Genomic DNA, 24,461 nt, shown 5'->3' on the forward strand with positions numbered 1-24,461 from the left:
AGTAATGGGGTTCCCACTTCCAATTGTCATTATAACCTGAGGGATATCAATAGACATTAAATTTGTTATGAAAATTTAAAAGTATTAGATGTGTGCTTGAATTTTAATACCAAAAGACAAGAAGAGTGAGATATAGATAGAAGGGGTAGAAACAAAAGAAATAGGTAAGACGCACAAATAGTCGGGTAAAAACCAGCCATTTATGTAGATAAATGTGGTGGTAATCTGTGACATATGATGACATAAACCATTGATTACTATGATTGATCTGACTGTTCTCACTAGTTTGGCAGGTGTCTTACTTACTTTCTTACTCATCATTTCACGTGTCCCTCACGAAGATACGTACTAAGTGGAATAGGGTGACAATAACAGATAGAATTGGCATGCTATTCTTCTTGAAATTATTACCTATACAGTTATCTACAACTGCCATGCTGTTCTTTTTAATGGCAAACAACATTATGCAATATAAATGGTTTAAATCATCTTGTTGTTAAGGTAGTCTAGAAGCTCAGTATATTGGGAATTTCCATAATTCTTTCACAGCCTTTAATTTCAGGTATTAATGGGATCAATGGTAAACAAAGGCTTCAAACTTAATGTCATAGTAGGGTTGATATACATTCAGTAGATATCTTGCATTTTAATAGATAAAATTTATCCTTTTTTTGCTTCTCCTTTCAGATACAGAGACTATCGTGATCCCCCTCATTCTTCAGTGCCCTATGGTTACACACTACAATTCTGGCATGTCTTAGCTGCACGGTTGGCATTTATTATAGTTTTTGAGGTAAATTTCAGTTTTGTAGCCTTCCAAATGTAAAACTTAAAAATGATTGAACTGCCATTGTAATGGTTCAGTGTCGAGGTATAAAATGCTGATACTATTAACACTGGGTAGGCTGACCCTGTATAATAAATTCTGGTCTCCTAATAGTGGCTTGTGCTCAATTTCTTTCTCTTTGAATATCTGTTGAAAGGTTGCCAAAATAGTGTTTTCAGAACACTATTCATATAAATTCATGGTAGAAGATCTTCTTGTGTGAATCTATTAATTCAAAATAGCCATTGTTTGTATGTAGGATGGATCACAGAACCATTATGTTTACTTCTGTGATATTTTAGGTTAGTATTTTTATAACAACATAGTTGAAATATTTAGACCAATTTCACTGCCCAAAAGTTTCAAAGTAACTAAAAGAAATTCAGCTAAACCTCCTGCATTACTCTATAGAGCAGGGATCTCCAACCTTCAGTCTGTGGACCAGCACCAGGTCACAGCATGCCAGAAACTGGGCCGCACAAACAAAGCCCCATCCACGGGATGCAGGCAGCACATGAAACCATGTCCCCTCTGGTCCATGAAGAAACCTCTCTCCATGGAACTGGTACCTAATGTCCAAAAGGTTGGGGGCCAGTATAGTGTTATATTATTATATGATATAATGGATGCATGGATAATTCACTAAATTTAAATATATTAAAATTTAATTTAAATAGTACTAAAATATTTTTTAAATTCTTAAATGTATCTAGATTGTTTCCTCCTCCTATCTATTTCTTTATTGTAGTGAACTAAATAAATTGACACTAGTAAGTACAGTTAGCAATTAATATTGCCATTTAAGTTGTTCTTGGTTTCTTTGAGATGTGAGGATGTTAATAGAAATGAAGTGATTCTTAAAAAAAAATACAAAAATATCATAAACTGTGTATGGAAACATAATTGTATTTTCCCATTATGTTTATTAATAATAAAGATTACTGTATAAGTGTTCAGGTTTGTATGGAAGTAAATTCACTTGCTTTTAAAATTTTCTTTACAGCACCTTGTGTTTTGCATAAAACACTTGATTTCCTATTTAATCCCAGATCTTCCCAAAGATCTAAGGGATCGTATGAGAAGAGAAAAATATCTGATTCAGGAAATGATGTATGAAGCTGAACTTGAGCGCCTTCAGAAGGAACAAAAGGAGAGGAAGAAAAATGGAAAATCTTACCACAAGGAATGGCCATAACTAATGGAGTGAGCATTTCTAAACATATATGTAATTTCCCCAGTAGAGAGTATGTAATTTTTCAAATAAATCAAAAGTTCAGATAAGTATTTTGAGGACATTGAATAGGGGTACTGAACACAAATCAGTAACCCGCACATTTTCCATGGTTAGTGTATTTTTATTAAAGGATACAGTATAGCAATAGTTATATCCTGCTATGGATAGGATTTAGCAATATTTTTTCAGAGCTGTGCAAAGCATCTGTAGAAGACAGTTGAAGTACTGTTCCTTGAAGCATTAAAGTGGCTGCATTCTGCAAAAGGACAGGCACACTAAAGTAATCCTTTTTTTAAAAAAAAGAAAATGCCTCATTTAGCAACTATCCATAATTACAATGGAAAAAATAACTTTACCACCAATCCTTGCATTTATGACATTTGCAGGTCTATAAAGCAAAGGAATGCTGAAATAAGATAAGCAAAGTTGCTATTTCACTTAACTGCTTCATTTAATGACCGATTGGCTGGTGCCAATTGTGATTGCTAAACAAGGACTATCTGTGCTTTAAAAGCTTTTTATTGGCTGCCTGTCCACGTGAGCATGCCCAGACCACACTTCTGCTGGATATACAGGCACACACAAACACATGGTTAGCCATTTAAAACCTTTGAAACAATAGTTGTGCTTCTTTCCAGAAGAAGAGGATTCTTTAATATTTCAAGGATGGATTTTCATCAACATCCTTCATGTGGCTCCAGTATACTTTATAGATATTAGCATCTCTCTTCTTTTTCTTTGACATATATGTCATCTTTCTGTCAATACATTTTGGATCTGGAAATATGACCAACCCATCCTGTTTGTTGTGTATGCATGGACCTCCTCTTCCAAAGATAGAAAGGAAGAGGGGACTGGCATGCCATGCTCAGTAGCATCTGATACTTACTTGCAATCTGACTATGTCCCCTAGGCTGCAAAAAAAAAAAAAAAAAAAGTTAAAAAAAAAAACTAAAGAAATATACTGCATTAGCTATCCAGTTTTAAATTAAATTGAATCTTTTATTTTTTTAGCATTCTAGTAACCATATTACAACCACAGTACAAGTTTAAGGATTCAGGATTAATTATTGTAATATATATTTAATATAGAAAAGGCATATGCATCCTAAAAATTTAACTGGAAAAGAAAGGTGGAAATAAAAACTATTAACGAATAAAGGTTTTACTGAGAGCACAATTGATTTTTGTTTATGCTGTATAGAGTTGGGGAAGATTTTTTTATTGTTTAAATCCTTCTGACTCGCAAAGGGATTCTGTGAAGGGAAGCCTGCAGAAAAAGGAAGAGCACCTCCTTTTTTCATATTGATGTTGCTCAAGCCTGGGGATAAGTTATACATGCTCAAGATTCAGTTCATTTAGATTAGGGACACAATGCAATATTCTGACAATTTAAAATAATGTCTAGATATTGTGTTGTTCATTTTTGCAAGTGGTAGACCTATATTCTTTTCCTTTTTATATTTCCTTAAGAACCCTGTCTTCAGGAAAGTGGAAATGATGCAACATCAATTCATGGACAATTTTAAAAGAACAAATGAGGCAAAACATTTCAAGGAGTTTATTATTTGAAATAATGAGGCAGCCTGCATATGATTACTTTCGAATCTTAAAAAAAAAGTCTTAAGACACAAACCAACAAATAAACCTAATGTATACACCCTGGATCATTTTTCAGCCTGATTGCTCTTTTCTGTGTTATGTTTCATCTGACATTTTTTAGTTCGGAAATAGAAATAAATATATAACATTATCACTGATTAATGTAATATATATTAGCAAAGCATATTATAGTAGCATTTTTACTGTTATGTACATTAGACATACTGTTTGCATATGCAATTTTTTTAAAAAAATGCTATATATAATTCATGAATATGTATATATTGTTTATTTGTAAATAGCAAAAAATAAAAACAAGATCAATTTTACACACTTATAGAATATCATTATCATAAAGCTATATTTAGCATTCCTACAGTTATAATAAACTTTAAAACATATTATGAATTAAATTCCTGCTTTTGTGTTTATTTTTAAAAGAATAAAAAACATTTTATGAAAGTTTGTTATGATTTTATCTTTTAAAACATATTATTCAATTAAATCCCCATTGTATTAAGAAATTGTTTGCTCCCAAAATTAGAATAATTATCAGGTATACTCTGGCACCTTAAAAAATTCCCCAAGTGAGCACAAAACCACAGGGTTCTCCTATAATCTAATGGTCTTTCCAACATGTCTTTCCAATCTGAATCTGCCAGGCTGTTATTGTTAATGTTGTTTCTCTTTTGGTGATTTTTAAAAAAAAACTTAATTGCAAGTTATTGACAGATTTATGGTACTTTATTTTTCTCCTATTAATTTCCTTGTTTATGTTCTATTTATAGAAATGGTATGTGTTGTTTAGTATTCCTTTTCTAAATTATATTTTATTGCTTATATAGTCTTATGATTTTGCTATGCAGGATGATATCCAGTCTTCAGTCTGACTTTAGGCTTTATTTAGTTGAAAACATCTCTAGTGGGATTCACCCCTTCCTAGTTCCAAGCAGTAAAAACAGCCTGAAGAAGCTTTCTCCCAGGTGATTAGTCCATCTCAAAGCAAGATAGTTAATTATGAGTTGCTACTTTGAAGGGCTCCAGTGACATTTCCTATATCATTCTATGGCTTTTCCCTGCTTAAAAATAAGTTGTTGGTAGTTTGTGCATCAATACTTTATTTGGAATTTGCAGGATGGCTGCCAAGGAATGAGAATATCAAGGGAGATTCCAGGCTAGCAAAAGACCTTTAATAAAGTTTATTCAGAAATTGTACTGAAACACATCCACAGCACCAGGAGATCCTTCCTCAATCTGCCTTGCTGAGTCCAAGTGGCAAGGACAGCCTCCAGAAGTAGGATCATAAGGAAGTTGGGATTGCCAGGCAGATCTTACAGATTTTCCCCATTCCCCTGCCCTTTGGAATGCTCACCCCGTTGCTGACGCAATTAACAAGAAGGAAATCATTTGTATTTACTTTATTGGAAAGGAACAAATTACAACAAGTAAGGTGTGTAATATGGAATTCACATGAAAAGAAAGTGATAAGGCTGGTTGTTTGCCTAGTATACACTCAGGAGGCAAAACCCATCTGCTATTAACTTATTAAGGTCAAGGCTAATTTTAGGCAGCAGTGCCAGCTGTAGGAAACAACTAATTAAAAGTTAGTTAACTTGCCATTAGCACTTATTAGGGAAGTGCACTGCAGAAAAAAGCTGCTCAGAAAGAGGGGGGGGGGGAATGGCTCAGGTACAGGATACAAGGTCTCTGAAACAGAGACAAACTATCCAAATCTAATGGAGAAGGGTGAGTGGGATCTCTGATGCCTACCCACCGAAGACACTAATCCAATGTAACCAGTCCTTCAAAAAGCCCATTTGCCCTCCAACTACATCTTTATTACTTCTGTTTTCCACTGGTCTAATTGTTTTTAATACAATAGTGGAACGTTACAAAGTGCCTCTTTGTTATTATTAATACTCCAAAATATTGAGGGCTTTCTCAAAAAGTGGAAAGGGGTCCTAAGTAAGTATTAACTTGTTAGAAATGAAAAACATGAAAATGTTACTCAGTTTTCATTCTTGGTATTTCAAGAGAAATGGGCATTGGAAACTGCAGATATTGCAAAATCAGAATTAGATGGACCAGGGAGAGAATGTTTTCAAACTTTTTTCCAGGCTGAGGAACCTGTTAGTTAAATATATAAACAAATCCCAAAATCTTTAATCAGGAGGAAGAGCTTCAATTGATGTCCCATATTTTTTGCTGTACCTTGGGAAAATTGTTATGGCCACTCCTGATGAACTTTATTTGTTCTTAATTTCTCACTAAATAGGCTCATGTTCTTGTGGAAAACAGTGTTCCAGGAACAATTTTAAAAACCTTAATCTAGATATGCCAAGTATCAGATTTACACTGAATTTTTGCTTATTATTAATATGGATGGTTGAAGGACATGCATAACTGATCAATTTTCAACCAAGAAGGCATTAATCTAAAAAATTATTTTGTGCATGTGGGCAGAATGGTAAAGATTGTAATTTCAACATACTAGTTGAAATTGCAACATCCCTTAATAGCCTTTCATTAAAAATAAAACCGCCATCATAAAATTCTGCTATATAATAGTCAGTGGGACACCTTTTATGCATTGTAAATTACAAAGCTTTTTGGAAAAGAGATGAAAAACAAAAAAAACAATACAAAATACCCATATAGACAAGGACGAATTCTTTTTGTGATTTATATTGTGTGAATATTTTGTTACTTAACAATGTTTAGTCTAAACATTTAGGTTCAAAATTTAGAATTTATTATTTGTAAAGCATTAATAGCATTACATAAAAGCAAATAAAACAAATTTAAGGTTCTTCAATAAATAATGGAGTGTTATATATTAAACTTTTATAATGTTTTGCAGTTCTATAAAATTACCATAAAAACATGCTTAAGCTTTGATAATCAGGTAATAACACAACCAAAATAATTTCAATAATTATTGAAAAATAAAGATTTTCCAATTCAAATATCATTGAGTAAAAACCAAAGATTGCTAAATGCTCAACTTTACTATATTCCATGGGTTTCATTTACAGAAGTTATTTTATAAAAATGCTCTTCTTTTCTGTTTTGTCCTCTGAATCAGCCTTCTTCAGGAGCAACCTGTTTTGCTGACTGCAAATGTAATACAAATTAAAAACAACATAACCATTACTAAATAGACGTTGTACCAAGGCCACATTCTTATTTATTTACCAATTTGATTTATGTGGCCACCCATCTTACAAACTACGACTGAGTAGCTAATACAGTACTAAAACCAAAAGCAAAACTGACAGGGAAAAAAATAGCAGGAAACAGATATAAAGTAACTGAGAGCAACCCATTTGTTCAACTTCCATCATTACAATGAAGCTCAATACTCAGAGGAAAAGTCCATTCTTCAAGGACTTACAGAAGTTCAATAAAGTTTTAACCTTTAAAGCAGACATGTCAAACTCACGACGTCACATGACATCACGCAACGTATCAGAGCTTTTTCCCCATTGCCGGCAATGGGTTGGCTGTGGTTTCCTCGTGACGCGTCTGGCCCACGGGCCGGCAGTTTGACACCCCTGCTTTAAAGTATTAGGATAGCATTAAAAAGGGAATATGTAGCATTTCAGATTTGATTCCATATGCCTCAAGGTATGTAAAAGCAGAAATGTAGTACTTTTCTGAAACATTTTAAAGCAAGTACTATGCTTTTCTTGAGCAAAGGCTGAACTCTGCGGGCACCCTGTGATCCGGGGGGGGGGGGGACTTGTGGCATCTACGCCAAAGAGTTGCTGTTTAATTGCTACATTTTCTTTCCTTTGTTCTTCAAAGAATCTTACTTAAATCAAATCTGCACAGATCTATTAATATATATTTTTAAATTCCACTGAAACAAGTGAGATTGGGGAATACTCAAAATCCTCTTGCTCTAATTCAGGCGTGTCAAACTGCTGGCCCGTGGGCCAGATGCGTCATACCAAAACCGCGCCCACCCCATTGCTGGCAATGGACAAAAAGTTCTGATATGTCACAACATGTCATATGATGTCGCAAGATTGACACCCCTGCTCTAATTCATTGTGATCTAATTGTAAAAAGGTTATTTTGATTTCCTTGTAATCTGATCCTGAAGTTCACAAGAGTGAAATACTTTAGATGAACTACATCCTACATATTTAGTAAACATTATCCAGTCACTGATAATTAATACTTGAAACAAGGATAGTGAACTGCACAGTAAACTCAAATTTGTACCAGATATCTAAAATGAAACTTTGAAAATTAAAGCTATAAATATTCTATTTGCATATTATCTAACCGGAAATAGGTACATCAATAGCACTCTTAAATCATACTTACAAACTTGTTTTTCCAGTACTGAATGTTCACCATAAAATCTTTTCTTGTAAACAGAAGTCTGTGATCTACCTCCTTTTTTAAACCTCCTAAAAGAAAGTTTAATAATATAAACCAAAATTCTGTAGTTTAAGTACTGATATGATCATCTTTGTATTAAACATTCCAAACATAAAATGGAACTTGGAAATGGTTTTGGAAGTAATGCCATATAAAATAAAGAGGCACTTTACATCTGGATCCATTTGCCAATTGCCCAACACATTATTGAGTATCCATAGGTTTAATATACTGTATTTACTGCACTTAACAAGAAAAAATCTTTTCCCCAAAAATAATTATTGGTGCTACTTTTTTTGTAACAGCTATAGTAACACAATCTTGCAAGTCTTGAATGTGCTTTCCCCCTCTCTCATTTTATTTTTGTGTGAATTAGGAAGGGCAAGTTATTTCTTCACATGGACTCAAGCTCAGTCTTTGCCTTGGTAGCAGCAATTCCTTCTGATCTTTAATCTTTATTACCTATTCTTTCTACATTATCAGCAACAGAGGCTGATATATTTATTTATCAAAATTTTATGGCCATCCATTTCACAAGAAATGACTCTGTATATATAAGAAAGTGGTTGATGAAGATATGCATAGAATTGAAGGTATATGGTTAATTACAAATGAAAGGCCTAAATGAATGGCAGAAAATAGGAATTTGTAATTTGGAGGCATATGAAAACAGGGCTTTCTAGATTGATGATAGCTGCATATTATGCTCTGATTGAATGGTGATAATAAAAGAACCAGGAATGAGTTTTGAGGAATTTTTTTACAAAGTTCTGAATGAATACAATCCAGTGTTCAGTGACATTAATAGATAGATGGGAGCAAGAAGAGGGTTTTTCAAAGACCCAAGAATGAATGACAATGATGACTGATAAACATCTGCTTAAAAAGTGAGTATTTTTTGCAAAGCCTTCTTAAGTACATGTTTCTATTTAAAGTTGATTTATAAATCAAGTAGATCAGTAATTAGTAATGTAAATCTTGGTCAAGAAAAACACTGATAAATAGCTTTTTGTATTACATTCTTATATATTATTTGTGTGGTACAATATCACTGATACAATAGAGCTGAGGTGGCGCAGCAGTTAGGGTGCAGTACTGCAGGCCACTTTAGCTGACTGTGTTCAGCAGGTCAGTGGTTCAAATCTCACCGGCTCAAGGTTGACTCAGCCTTCCCTCCTTCCGGGGTAGGTAAAATGAGGATCCAGATTGTTGGGGGCAATGTAAATATGTATATACATTGCTTACTGGTGTACACCGCTTAGAGAGTGCTTGTACTTAAAGCGGTATATAAGTCTCATAAATAAATAAATCAGCAAAGATTGCAAGATAATTTTTAATAAACTGGATGTAAATTTCCATAAATAAAAATTAGTTAAAATTACCTGTTATTAAACTTATAATTGTTCCCATAATAAATGTAATCAAAGCACCTAATGTGTTGAAATATAGATATGACACTGAATACCAGTACTCTTGAAGATATGATCTGAAAGAAAAAAAGTTTAGTATTTCCTATTCCGTTAATTAGAGACTATTTAAAACAAACTACAAATTTAAACTATTTTATGTTTAATAAATACATTGTGGTTGCCCTACTCGGAACTATGCAACCAATACATTTTTTATATAACCCCCTTTTTTAATAGTATAAATTTAGAGAAAATCACTCCTCTCTGTTTATATTGTACAGTATGACCAATCTAACAGTCACCTGAAGGCAAGAGAAACACTACAGAACCCAGAGAGTTGGATGAATTCCCAATGCTTGAAGAATCACTGGTTTACAAAGAAAAAAGAAAAAAAAGCTTTTCCCTCCTCTGGTTGAGAGATGTTAATTATCTTCTTGATTGGAAGCTTTATAAATTGATTTATAAATGTTATAAATAAATATAAGCATTATGACATATTATATCATTAATAAGGGAGCTCTTTGCCAAAAATAGCCTCTGTTCAGTCCAAAGATCCAGATTAGAATTTTGGGTAAATATTAACAGTTGCAGTCATATAAGAAGCTGATAGAATTCTAGATTTTCTAGGAGGCCGATATGAACATACTGTTTTTAGCAGAATAAGTCCATATATCTACATATGAGAGATGCACGTTTGATAAATTCTCTGCAGGGGCAGGTTCATGAAATATCACTGGCTTATCAAGGAACACTTGGTAATAAAGTCATTTCCCATTTTGTCCAGCCAAAGATTATCTGCAAGAAGATTCTGGGCCCCTTCAGGGATCTTGCAAATGCAGGAAGCTGCATGTTGAAAAGACACACAATGGCCTCCACATTCAATATATTATGAAATATAAGTTAATTTCTGAGGAACTCTAAATAATCTAAAATCGTTAGAAATGGAGAAGTGGCTGAAAAATCCAAATATAAATTATTTGGGTCAATGTGCAGTCCATGCTAAAAAATATCATAAACTTGAGTCCTATTGTGGTATTTTGATATTCCCTTCTTAAAAATTTGGACTGCTCGTTCAATGGTTACTGTGCTTTTTACCCTGGTGTTTGGACTACAATAAATTTATCCTCAATTTGTTTCTTTACGTTTCCAATTTCTGATTTTACCATCTTCTTTTGCTAGAATTTCTAGTGTTGAGTCTAAACTGATTGTATATAGCCAGTTGTTAATCCTAATTCCTGATACATAACTTTCAGTCTCAAGCACAATATAAGCAGACTCACTGCTAATTTATAGCAGAGGGAAATTGTAGAGACACTCTACTTATATCAAGAGCTTTTCTGTATTCTTCCAATTAAGGTAAGCAAAAGCTTTCCAAGGGCCAAAGAAAGTAACAAGACCCAAGTAGATACAGATATTGTTTCTTGGCAAATTAGGCATAAGTATCAAAATTTCCAGAATGGGGACATTTGAAAAGAGATGAACAGTATTAACACTATTATATGTTATGTATACCTCCCAGTTCAGTAATTAAGTACATGACTGGTACAAATAAAAATTAGCTCTGATACAGAAATTACCCTGCCATGCATTAAGAGGTTTCCTTTGCTTACCTTTACTGATTGTCAGTCAGGATAGCAACTGATACAAACACACAGCCAGTACTTAAACAAATGAGGAATTTTATTCCAGACATTAAGATGCTAATGAAGTAGTATGATCTAATATTACCGCTCATACAAGTATTACTTACAAAACCAGTATGTACAGAATAGTATAAGAAATAAACTCTTGGCCTGTTTAATTCCCATCCCCAAACTCTCTTTCCTTACTTTCCACTTATGCTTTTTTTGGCTTATTCTACCCCTCATCTCAATTATGGATACTGGAACATCTGTGAGTTTTTCTCTGGCTGTCTTGCTGTCTAAGAAAGCCTTTAACTCACAAAGTACAATTGTCCAGCATCTGATTCCCCATGGTCAGAATAAAATCAGTCATCTATGTCTTTCCACATTTTCACAAACCATTCCAGGATTTTCCTCCTGATTTTCTCCCCACCTGAGGACCAGAATCTGTGGATTTCGCATGCTCCACTCCATATTAACCAGGTGACATCCTCTTCAGCAGCATGAGCTGCAGCATTTGAAATACCACCCCTTATTTCTCTGCTCTTTTGTTAACTATACCCAGACATACATATGGCATGATAGGTATCTTCTAGCATTTTCTCTTTTCTGCCTACAGAGGTTGTTGTGCTGAGTCACCTGCTTTTCTAAAAAAAAAAAAAAAATCATGACCTTGGCATACATCCAACGACTTTCTTCTAGGCAGGCACTTCAATCTGTCAACACTGGCTCAAGTATGCTGTAACACTCAGGACTCTAGCCACAGAAACTCACTTGGGATTTTGGACCAGTGTTTAGGTCGTTTAGGGAAAAATAAGAGAATAAAAGGCAGAATTTAAATCTAACAAATGAACACATGTACTTACACATACATATATGTATATAGTATATATAGTACCAAAATGATTGCTATATATAAGTGCGAAACATTCAAAGATACTTAACCTAGATTGATTTCTTGGGATTACCTTGAAGGAGCTGGCGAAGGGCTAGTAACAATTATAGGTACAAATGCGCTGTCATTGGATTTTTGACAGCCTGCAATTGAAAGAGGTAATGGTACTGTCCGGTGAGATGCCGGTGGGTATTTCTGAGCACCAATTCTAATCCACATTATTACACAAAATCCACAAATAAAACCTGAGAATGCACCCTGAGAAGCAGAAAATTATATACAACTCAAGTGTATGTAATATTAAGAAAAGAGATACCTCTAATTTTTAAAATGGAAGCTAATATTACCTATTCAGGCATGGCTTTAGCTCTCAGTCCACTTATTTTCTGCAATTACAGGGTTCCCTTTTGTTACAATGGAGGAAGTAGACTCTCATGTCTATTGACATTCAAGAAAGAAACCTGTAAAGACTCAAAATCTATGTATACACCTAGGAATACATGGACCTTTGTACTAGAAGCATGCTTTCAACTGCAGAATGAGTAGGCTTGATCCAATAAATAAATATGTTTATTTAACCAGTATTGCTATTATATTGGCCTTTATCCAATCTATTTCTGGAGAATTCTTCACCAGAATGTGGGACTTCCTTTTGTTGTATTCAAGTATCCTTATGGTAAAGGTGATGTGATATTAATATTGAATAAAACATTTTAGTTTAAAAAAATAGTATGTTTAAACTTGTCATTCTACAAGCAAAATTGATTTTTTCCCAGGAAGCTTTATTACAAGACCTCTAAGCCATGGAAATATGAAATAAGTAATACACATTGTTTGAAATGTTATATGTAAGTATCCCATATTTGGATTGGTCTACTACTTCAAAAATTTGTGCCATGAGGCTTCTAATTATTCACTCTTGGCAATCTAGAGTCTGGTCCAGCAAAAAGGAGGAAAATCTTCAACCTGATTTTCACTAACTGTGCCTTGCTTATAGAAATTTTTACATCTAGCAAAAACAAAGTATTTTAAATTAAGCAGAATATTCTTTTAGATTCTTAGGTTGTTTGGACATACAGCAATGTTCTATAATCTGTACATTTGAAGTATTTGATCCTACACTCTGGTTTTTTGCTCTCTGATAGACACTGGGCTTCTATAATGGTTTAAAGTAAAAATATTTTGGTGGTTCTGATCTGCTTCAAAAAAGAGTAAGAAGCAAAAAAACAAATGTTGCATGCAGGAAGAAGAGGGTAGTGGGAGTAGATTATCCTGATTTTTGCATTCCTGGCTTCATTTTTTTTTTAAAAAATGTACATACAGATACTCCTTGATTTATAACCAGTTGCTTAAATTTGAGGTACAATGAGATCATAAAAAGTTACTTACAACCTGTTCTCAAAGTTACAACTGTTGTACCATTCCCATGGTCATGTGTTGCATTTTGGGGATTTGGCAACTGGTCTACATTTATGACCAATTGAAACATCCCATAATCATGTTTTGAAACTTTTGTTGTTGTTTTCCAGCAAAAACACCAATTGGATAAGTTGAATTCAGACTTATGACCATGTAATTTGCTTAACAACCACATGATTCAGTTAACAACTGCAATTTCATTTAATGACCATAGTCCAGGTCCATGGTGACTTATGAATGCAATCTTATAACTCAATTGTAGTCATAAGTCGAGAACTACTCTGTACCCCCATGAAGCTATTAGAAGTAAAGACATAATAGACACATTCAAATACAAAACTTTTAGAAAATAATTTGACATACTCTTTTATTTAATGACAATAGGATATGTTATTAACACTTACTTTAGAATTTGCAAAAGGAAATAGGATGCCCAAAGAATATATTCCTAACAAAGGTCCTCCAATTAATTCAAAAACACTGAATGCAGCCTGAAAGAAGCAAAAGAAAATTACAAACTTTTTGTAAACTAAGCATTGATTTCTTCAACTTACAATGGGAATCCTGAAGGAAGCTATACCCAATAAAGTGAAGCCATTGGGATGGATCCAGACTAAAATGGCTAAGACAGAACTACTGAAATCAGGAGAACAAATCATGGGGGAACTTTTCAGAATTTTACGGGAGTATCAAAAAGCATGTTGATAAGAGAGACAGGCTTTTAATTTTTTTTTTGATGAATATCTTCATCAAAGGCTCTCCATTAATACAGGTAGTCCTTGATATGCAACAGTTAATTTAGTGACCATATGAAGTTGCAACAGCACTGAAAATAAGTGACTTACAACCATTTTTCACACTTACAACTATTGCAGCATCCCCATCATCACGTGATTTACATTTGAATGTTTGGAAATAGACTCACATTTATGCAATGTCCTGCAGTCACATGATCCCATTTTGTGACCTTCTGACAAGCAAAATCAATGTGGAAACCAGATTCATTTAACAGCTGTATTACTAATTTAACAACTGCAGTGATTCACTTAACAAATGTGGCAAGAAAAGTTGTAAAATGGGGCAAAATTCACTTAACAATTTTTTCACTTAGCAACATAAATGTTGGGCTCAATTGCGGTCTTAAATTGAGGACCACCTCTATATCATTCATTGGTAGAAATCATGAAACATTAGTAATTCATGGAAGAACCTAAGAAATAAAATCACACAAAGATCTGCATTGGGCAAATGGAGCCTCTGGCTAATGCCTGCACTATAAACTATTATTAACATTATTTTTTGGGAAATATATATTAAACTTATTTTAGATTAATATAAGAAACCATTAAGGTCTTACCTGTAATAAAGCACCCATAACAGATACTAGCGCAGCCATGGATAGACATGCTATACCAAATAATAGACCTATGTGGATAAAGTTATATGAAGTTTATATGATTTATAAAAGTGATTTTACACTATTAGGCAGAGGATTCACTATTAGGAGATGCTTCCAAGATAATCAATAAAAATGCATGTTCCCTTGGCAAAATGAAAAAAATCAAACTACTAATTGTTAGACATTGATTTAGTCATATAAAGATCTGTCCAGTAGTCCATATGAAACATGTGTTTATTTTTTAAAATTCTTACAGTTAAAGGTTAACTATGAATGGATGAACAAACCTGGTCCCTGGCATTATATTAAAGAAGTCTTTGCTCATCATTGTCCCCATACTTATTTGTGCCTACAACTAAAGCCTTAAAAATCAACCTCATGCTGATAACTCCTGGAATCAGAAAGGCTGCCTATCATAATAAGAAAAAAAATCTCCCTGGTCTCAATTTTAGAAGGGATCCACAAACTTTAGTTCCAAAAGACAATCTGCTAATTGAAACTTCTTTTAGTCCTTGCGTTGTCATAAACAAGGCACCAAAAAGACACCAATATTATTATATATTGTATTGTATTATTATATATTACTTTACATTACATTATAATAATATTGTGTGCTTGATAATAGTATTATCAAGCACAAAATATTATGCTTCTAAAATTTTGCAATAACTGCTGCCATACAATTAAAAAAAAATGAATAAAAGAGTAGTCTGGCAGGAGACACCAGTTTCCATTCCTTGAAATTGTTATTTAGAGGCAAATACATGACTGCTTGAGTATATTTAGGATTTCTAGGTCTGAGGGGGGAACAATATGTGAACAACCAGTTCTCTGTGTGGATGCTGCTTCTGGAAGTTCATTCTGGGCCTGGGCAACAAAAAATTAGCTTCCGGTTCTGCCAAACTGGTGCGAACTGGCTGAATCCCATCACTGGGGGGGGAACAATATGACTCCCAGAGGCCTTCCACTTTATACAGGTAGTCCTCAACTTACAGCTACAATTCAGCCTGAACTCTTGGTTTTTGAGCGAAGTGGTCATTGAGTGAGATGCCCACATGACTGCTTTGCTCAACAATTGCAATCCCAGCTCTCCCGGTTGTGATCATTAAGCAATCATGCAGGGTGCCTCCCCAACTCTGGAAGGCCTGGTGCCTACTGGAGTGTGGAAACCTGACACAGGCCAGGAGGCTTCAGCTAGGCACAGGGCCCACAAGCAAGTGGAAACCTGCCATAGGCCAGGAGGCCCAAGCCACAACCCACCATGCTTGGGAAGCCTTTCCCCGCTCCACTACAGCTGGGTCTACTTACCTTTGCCTTTTTCTGCAGCTGCTGACTGGCACACCCAGCAATGCAAAACACAGTTAGAAAGCCAGTGAATGCAATCTTTGCAAGGTGGAAAGAGCTTTTCAAGTTGTGCTTTGCCTTGACTCAGCAATGTAGACTGTGTTTTGGTATGGTAATTTAGCATAATAACATACTTAAAAATAAATAAATCAGTGGTGCACTATTTGGAAATTCAGGGCCATCTGTAGCCTTCAAAGGCTTTGCATAAGGTCTTCAGAACTACCTATACTTTTTTAACATGACAAATCATTAAGAAATCATCATAGCAGCTATTCTTAATAAGATTCTATAGCATTTATATATAAATTTTCAAAGCAGAATACCAAAGATAAACTTACTTATTCCCATGGCAATATATGATAACTTTTCTTCAGACACTGTGAAATAAGGCTTAATAAAATCTTCTAAAGTTACAGTAGCTAATGCATTGATGCTGGTAGACACTGAACTAAAAAATATAAAATTAAGCATTGTTAATGTTTAACCTGCACTGAATATTAGTTCACAAATATTAAAAAATGAGATAATGAGAAGAAAAATAAAGTTAATCTGAGAAGCAGCAAAATACAGTTCTATTATGTATTTCATTTATATCCTACTACAATCCAAATCAACTCTCAGTTTTTGTTATTTGCACAGGATTGTTGATCAGTTGATTATGTTAGCAATCTCTGCTAAGTGACATGATCCTGGAAAGTATATGACTGAACTAAAGTCTCATGATTAGAACTGCCTTTTAAGAAATGCCTTTCTATTATTTCACCATGACTTTCAGCTCTTTAAAATAAATTGTTTAAACATTATGGAAAAAATAATAGTTGCTATTTTATAATGATTTTGCATTTTGGTTAGCAAAAACTGAACACATACCTGCAAAATTATGTTTCTGTGTCTATGATATGGTGAGAGAGCCAGTGGGTTGATGGTAATTTTGTTGTTATTGTTATGTTTCCTTGATCTGTTTATGTATACATAGAGAGATTTTATTGCTATTTCTATGAATTTTCTTTTGTTATATTCCTTTTGGAGGGCTAATTAATTTCTTCTGAGTGTAGAAATAGGCTTCTATTTCAAAGGATGTCTCACTTATTTAGAATAAATGTTTTATTTAAAAGTTCTGACTAGTTTAATATCAGACTGTTTGATGGAACATATAGTAATAAAACTTACAGACAGCTTATTTACCAAGTTGGCATTTCATTCAGAACTAGCTAATAAAAATACATATGGAATGATTGACATAGAACAGTAGCTTACCTTACCTTTCAGTCTGAGGAAAATTTAAGAAATTATTTCCCCAAATTGTATTCCTAATGCAATTCCATAGGATTTATCCATGAAAAAATGCGCAAAAAAATGGAGCATTATTAAAAGTCAACCAAATATAAATCTCTGTTCTAGGATGTCAATAAGTGTCTTTCATGTTAATGATTGCATGCAACAATGTGCATCTACCAATGCAACAACTTTCAGCATGAAAGCAGTATTTTTTCCATAGTATTGCACCTCACAAAAGGCACTGCTCAATGGAAATCTACTCATGTAATATTACAGGTAGCCCAATATTTATTTAAACATTTACACAACAGTTGCACATTATAATATCTGGCCTTTGAATGACAGAAGAGTTACAAAACTTAAAATAAAAATAAAATCTGATATAACTTTATTTATATTTCTAATATATCATTATTTTCCACTCTTGTATTTTACTAATTTTATTTTCTTGAATCATACCAAAATGTATAAATTGGTACACCTTGGAGGTCAATGATTTGGGACCCAAATGTGACTCTTGGGCCTCAGATGATACATTTCTATGTAATAATATAGAGATAATTATAGTGAATATTTTAAGAGAAATTCTAGCATTAAAAGTCAAAGAACAGAGTGAAAAATGCGATTAAATTAAAGAAATCCAAATTAATGAGAATAGGTACAACAACTAGCCTTAAAATTGACAATGAAAGTACTGAAGTGGTAGATAGCTTCTGTCTTTTAGGATCGATCATCAACAGTAAGGAAATAAGAAGTCAAGAAATATGCTGCATACTTAATAGAGCAGCCATGAAGGCCTTGGAAAATATATTCAAATGCTTTGTCTATGCATATAAAGATCAGATTTCCTGTGACACAAAGTCAAAGGTTTTGGACTTTGAAGAAGCAAGATAGGAAGAGTATTGATGCTTTTGAACTTTAGTGTTGGAGAAGATTCCTGAGAATACTGTGGATAGTCTGGCCAGCACAAAGCCCACTCACCAAAGCTGCTTTAGTACAAACTAAAATTAATTTATTGGCACCAGTTAAAACTTTATACCCAATTAAACCAGATTGGTTTAAAATCTTTGCCTACTTCTAAATATTGGACAAGCGCCAAGGAGATTAATATGAGAGTCTCATTCAAACTTTTACCAAATACTCAGTCCAAATAGTCCAGAAATTAGTAGTACATGTTTTAGAAAATACTTTTGTGGGTGGATTTTTGCCATAAGTAACTATAGAGGGCTGGCAATAGGAAAAAAAATGAACGAGTTGTCAGCTGAACCCATTGTTTTATGCAATTGTATCAGACTGAGCATACAAAGGAGGGAAAGAAGGATCCCAGAATGTTGGTAGCCAGGAGAGATCAAACTAAGCAATGCTCAAAGTAGTGCAATAGGAATCAAGGCAGGAGATGTTGGCCCAAGAATTCTGGAGTTTATTTTTACTGAGAGTGAAATCAGAAGTTGAAATTGTAATTGGAAATTGGAAGTGGGTGAAATTGGAAGTCCCAATGCCAGGATAACCTAGAACAGTGGTTCTCAACCTGTGGGTTGGGACCCCATTTGGAGTCGAATGACCATTTCACGGGGGTCGCCAAACAACGCAGTCCGCCATTTTTTCCCCCTTTTCCTTAGCTGTGCTACTCCCTTTTATTCTATTGGCTTTTGAAAGCCAATAGAATAGACTCTCTTGAATAGAGTCTAATTCTATTGGCTTTCAAAAGCCAATAGGAATTGTCCAGGCTGTCTCTGCCCTGCTGAGCCCGCCAAAAGTCCCATTCTGCAAACGGTGCTGCACCAGTTGAGTAGTCCTCGACTTACGACCGGTTGAGTAGTCCTCGACTTACGACCGGTTGGGGGTCGCGGCATTAAAAAAGTTGAGAACCACTGACCTAGATGCAGGTACACCCCTCGTTGGCTTCTATCCATCTCTGCCTCAGCAGATTGTTATTCCTGTCTCTTATCCCTCTTCCTACACTGGCACAGTTGCAAGCATAGGGCTATCCCAGCAAAAGGTCCTACAGGTACCCAATCACACTGCTTTAGAGATAAATGAAAATGTTTTTAATTGATACTGTAGCTGATACATCATGTCAAGTGGCAAAGGAATTTCAAAGGAGTCCTCTCACTACTGCTATTCATTTTGCTTCTGGAATTTCTGACACTCCAATTTCCCACAAAGAAAATGATCATATGCCAGTAACTTGAGGCCTTTACCTAATACCCATTCTTTCTTGATAGGAACTGATTTAGATGTTAGTCTTTTGGATGGAGACCTCCCATGTAAATTATAAAATGGCATTTTATAAATAAATACCTAAAACTATTACCATGATAACTAAAATATTAACACCATAGAAAGACTGTAAAAAAAACCTAGCAAGAACAAAGAAACAGAAGAAGGAATTTTAATAAAAACCAAGCTATCTCACTTTGCATTGCACTCCTAAAAGTGCCTTCATGGACATTCCAAACATTGAAAATCATAATTGGGTGACAGCAATATCGGAAGTGGCAGCTGATAAAATGGAGTCTATTAAAGTTTACTATTCTAAAGACAATATTTTGCCAGATCTGCTTTTACATTGTATTCCTAAAGAAGTATGGATCACATAAAGTCAGACTTTGGTTGATTAAATCAGCTGATACAGTCTAGATGCATTTAAAGTCTCATATTTCATTAGTGAGGATGCCTCAGTATGCCCGGAACAGAACTGCAGTAAAAGGCATTCGTCCTGTTACTCAATCATTATTAGAACAAGAAATATGAATCAGACCTGGTTCTGATCCCCCTTCCTAGAGATTAAGTCAAGACCTTAGAGCTGTAAATCAGGTTGCTCATACCTGGTTCCTCAGTAAATAGAATGTACAGGTAATCCCCAAGTTATGAGCATTCACTTAATGCTCATTCGAAGTTACACGATAAGCGCTCCCTTATGAGCAAGTTCTGAAATTACGAATATTGCAGCACCATGGCAGTCGTTTGCCTTACGAGCGATCGCAGAGGCTCTGCAACATTCACCCTTGTTATTCCCTCCCACCCCACCCAGGTCTCCCTAGGCACCAGCCTTTCAATATTCACCCTGCAAAGATCGAGATACTTCGCTTTCTTAGCTGCTCCAGGCCTTTGGTGTGTTCGCAGAGAATGGAGGCCTAAAGTAACGCAAGATCACACAAGATCAGTGGGGCGAGATCTCACCCTACTGATCTTGCGTGATCTTATGGTACTTTAGGCTTTTGTTCTCTGCAACAGAGAACAGAACCGAAGCCAGAGGCTGGATCGGGACGTCCCCCGGCCTCTGATCTGGGTGGCAGTGGCATGGAGAAGGCCTCCGGTGCCCGGATTGGGACGCTGGAGAGCTGTGGAAGCGTCCCCTGGCTCAGATCCAAGCAGCAGTGGCATGGAGGCCTCTGGCGCCTGGATCAGGCCACTGGAGGTCCACAGAAGTGTCCCCCAGCCTCAGATCAGGATGGCAGTGGCCTGGAAAAGGCCTCCAATGCCCCCATCCAGTCTCTGGAGGCACTGGAAACGTCCCCCGGCCTCAGATCCGGACAGTAGCAGGAACCGCAGCAGAGAGAAGACAGATCTTTTCAAGGTGAGTCCAGCGTAGCAGGAAGGGGGAAGCACTAGGCCCTCCATGGCCTTCCCCACCCTGAGATACCTCATGTTTACTTAACGAGCCACATGTGTCATAACAAGCAAGAGAATGACCTGGTTTGAGGTACGAGATTCACTTCCACGAGTTTTTGAGTTACAAGTGGAATGGGCAGACTCCATTACACTCATAACTCGAGGACTACCTTTACTTTCTTTGTTATAACATTTTTCACATTTGATGGTAATCTCAGCGATGGTACTGCTAATGGTGAGATTGCCGGATTTATCCTTACTTTTAAAAGATACCACATTTTTAATAAATTTTGTCTTATAGTACAGATTGTACTTGACTTAAAACCATTCATTTAACAACTAAAGCTACAACACTAACTTATCATACTAAAACTTATCAGTGTGAGGATTTATAATGTCAAACTTAAAGCTTACCTTAATGAAGCACTGAAGGTTCCAGCCACAAAAAGTCCTGGTACGCCTGGATAATCTTCCAGAATATCCAGGACAAAATATGGCATGAGCTAAAAAAATTACAATTAACAAACATTAAATATCTATTTTTATTTTGCTCTTTGCAATCTATAATTGAAAATCAATTTTGAAATATTTTTAACTTCAGTCATGTAATCTGAGCACTCTACAATTATGACTTACACAAACATATATTATTCTCTAGCTGTCAATCTACATAATCTATGATCCTTTTTATACGGGTTGACATCACGACACCTCAGTGCATATTACACCATTCTGATGAAATCTTGCTGAGGATGTTGTAAATAGAATTATCTAACAGAACATAATTATCTGAGAGTGAGATGGGCAATATCTACATTTGATAAATAAATAAACTAACTTCTTCTCCATTGGGTCTCAACTACATTGTTTCTTCAAATACAAACTGAAATTTAGGTGAATTTCATATTTCACCTATATAATTCCCTTTCTCAGGAATTATGGGATTCTCTAATCATATATCTGGCTGGGATAAAGTTATCTCTCTTTACTCCATTTAATCAATTTTAATTGACTTTAGATATGTTTATATAAAACACATTAGCATGTATTTTAATTTAGTAAATATTAAAATTATGAAAAATTAATTTGAAAATTTATATTAGTTTATTAGTTAAACAACTAATAGTACCAATCTGGAAGTGCCATTCTTTTTGACACATTACTATTTCAAAGATTATCAACATTATTAAGAACAAAGTACCGTAAATGCCGGCGTATAAGACGACTTCCGCGAGCGCTGAAATCGGCGCCAAAGACGGGGGTCGTCTTATACGCTGAGTCGTCTTATACGCCGGAAATACTGGTAGTTTCCGGGTATAAGACAACGTTCTAGGAATGCGGCCTGGCTATAAAGACGGGGGTCGTCTTATACGCCGGGTCGCCTAATACGCCGGCATATACGGTAGTTGAACTTCCAGAAAGTTTCAGAATATATTTGACTGTAACATTTTTGATACAGCTGTTGCAATCCTGTAGAATTTATACTTCAATAATATGCAAAAAACCCTAACAAAATGAAATGCTATCTTCTTCTAAGTGCATACTGTATGCTCCATACAAAGCCTTATGCAGGTGCCAGGGGCTGCAATTTTATATAATTCAGCAGTTATTAAATTGCTATATAAGTCAGTCTTGTTATGGCACAGATTAATTTTCTTATGAAATGTGATTAAACACGGGTTCACATTTTGTTCATAAAATGGATAGAAATTTATCATCACCAATCTTGTACAATAGTTACAACAGAGTGATTAATTTCAGATGCATTTTATTGTCCATTTTTTCCTTTGCTTTTCTATTTAATTCTGGAACTCTTCACAATTTTTATTAAGCAATCTAATATACTACTTATTTGGCAGTGGCAGATTTTGAATATATTTTTAGTAATTTTATTTAATTATTCTATTTCTTTGCCAAAACAATACATTCAGTATTTTGGTAGGAATTTTCAAAAGGCCTGGGGTATCACTAGTACACAGGTCAGCAACCCGCAGCTCCAGAGCCACATGTGGCTCTTTGAGCCTTCTCCTGAGGCTCCCAGCATCCTCCGCCATTTGCAGAGAGAGAGAGACAAAGAGAGGCACTTGCGCTTCCCTTCTCTCTCTCTCTCTCTCTCTCTGTGTGTATGTGTAAAAAAGAGAGTGGCCTCACACTGTTCTCGGACAAGCTGACAAGCTTATTGGGCAGGGCTCCTGCCTTTGCTGTGTCTCAGCAGGAAGCGCGCACAGGTTTTGCAGCTCCCAGTGTTTTCTTTTCTCTGGGAAATGAGTCCAAGTGGCTCTTTGAGTGTTTAAGGTTGCTGACTCCTGCACTAGTAGAATTATTTTGAAAAATTGGGACAGCAATATTGTTTCTGATATTAAAGAATGGATTCAAGAACAGTTTAATTTATATTTTAAAGGAAATTTTACCCATCAAAAAAGGAAAAAATTGTCATATGTTTTATGATGTTTGTGATATTTATAACATTAGATAATTATCATTTCTATTCATTTATTTAAATCTAGAACTAGATAAGATGGAAATAGAGTTGAACATACATTTAAAAAGGACTGCTGATAAGAATGATCAGGAAAAAATATGAAATAGTGGATATACAAATGATCCAAATGCTCTCTTAATAATTAAAAGGGACATGCAAATAACAAACCTGGAGAATGACTGGGATAATTTTCTTATATTAGACTTATAAAGGAGACCTGTTAAAGTTTTGAAAAACTTGGTAAGAAGAAACAAGAAAAAAGAAAAGAAATAAAGGTAGGAAAATATTTGAAAGGATTAAAGACTAAAATTGTTAAAAAAAATAAAGGGAAGAAATATTAAGTTGATTTATGTGGGGAAAAACTGCACGTGCAGCAAACTGCCATGCTTCCCCCCCCCCAAACTTCATAACCTCTTGATACCCTTTGTCCCAATGAAGCAGCCAAAAGGTCATCCCCTTTTGACTTAATACCTCACCTACCTAAATAGATAATATGCTTAAGTTACTTCCTATCTCTTCCTGCCTTTGTCAGTTCTTTCTCCTTTTGATCTATCTGTATTTGTTTTTACCTGGTCTCTGATCAGGTAATATGTTACTAGAAAATAGTTGCTTATATGAAGGAATTTTCCAATGAAGAAACTTTATGTCAGCATCTAATGGTTCAACTTATGAATGTAAAATATCAGCATTTAATGGTAAAAGTCTATGTATGTGAAAAGTATATAAAAACCAATAAACACAGAGAGACTCTCAAGCTGTCTCAAGCTGTGACAAGCAGCTCTGCTCAAGACATGCCTGAGTCTTTTTCTTAGCGTCTTTACAGATTTATTTGATCAAGGTTAAAAAGGGGGGAAATTACATCTTTATATTTTATTCTCTTTCTTTTGTCATAAAAAAATTCTGGTCTGTTCCTACTAGCATAAGACCAGGAGAATTTGTATTCC

The 24,461-nt window shown here is 34.9% G+C and overlaps 2 protein-coding genes across 17 annotated transcripts in view; one reads left to right on the forward strand and one right to left on the reverse strand.

Moving 5' to 3' along the window:
• Window positions 1-4,015, forward strand: part of ANO4 (anoctamin 4) — a 96,707-nt gene extending 92,692 nt beyond the window's left edge. For 4 of the 10 annotated variants that reach the window (XM_039354081.1, XM_039354080.1, XM_039354086.1 and 1 more), the window contains 3 exons: window positions 688-793; window positions 1,830-2,029; window positions 3,534-4,014. In XM_039354081.1, coding sequence (XP_039210015.1) covers window positions 688-793; window positions 1,830-2,021 — 298 coding nt within the window. In that variant the 3' untranslated portion in view covers window positions 2,022-2,029; window positions 3,534-4,014. Of the gene's footprint in view, window positions 1-687; window positions 794-1,829; window positions 2,030-3,533 lie in introns of all 10 variants that reach the window. The other 6 variants (XM_039354088.1, XM_039354089.1, XM_039354091.1 and 3 more) reach the window with 3 other exon arrangements.
• LOC120312838 (sodium-coupled monocarboxylate transporter 1-like) overlaps window positions 2,018-24,461 on the reverse strand; it is a 44,729-nt gene continuing 22,285 nt past the window's right edge. For 2 of the 7 annotated variants that reach the window (XM_039354092.1, XM_039354098.1), the window contains exons 8-15: window positions 21,450-21,538; window positions 16,481-16,590; window positions 14,757-14,824; window positions 13,804-13,890; window positions 12,054-12,238; window positions 9,437-9,540; window positions 7,998-8,083; window positions 2,018-2,974 (exon numbers count right to left, since the gene is read on the reverse strand). In XM_039354092.1, coding sequence (XP_039210026.1) covers window positions 2,822-2,974; window positions 7,998-8,083; window positions 9,437-9,540; window positions 12,054-12,238; window positions 13,804-13,890; window positions 14,757-14,824; window positions 16,481-16,590; window positions 21,450-21,538 — 882 coding nt within the window. In that variant the 3' untranslated portion in view covers window positions 2,018-2,821. Of the gene's footprint in view, window positions 2,975-4,190; window positions 6,777-7,997; window positions 8,084-9,436; window positions 9,541-12,053; window positions 12,239-13,803; window positions 13,891-14,756; window positions 14,825-16,480; window positions 16,591-21,449; window positions 21,539-24,461 lie in introns of those variants that run through there. The other 5 variants (XM_039354093.1, XM_039354094.1, XM_039354097.1 and 2 more) reach the window with 5 other exon arrangements.

This window comes from Crotalus tigris, unplaced genomic scaffold (genome assembly GCF_016545835.1).
Source record: "Crotalus tigris isolate CLP2741 ecotype Arizona unplaced genomic scaffold, ASM1654583v1 scf7180000018548.2558034, whole genome shotgun sequence".
In the NCBI taxonomy this organism is placed as follows: Eukaryota; Metazoa; Chordata; class Lepidosauria; order Squamata; family Viperidae; genus Crotalus; species Crotalus tigris.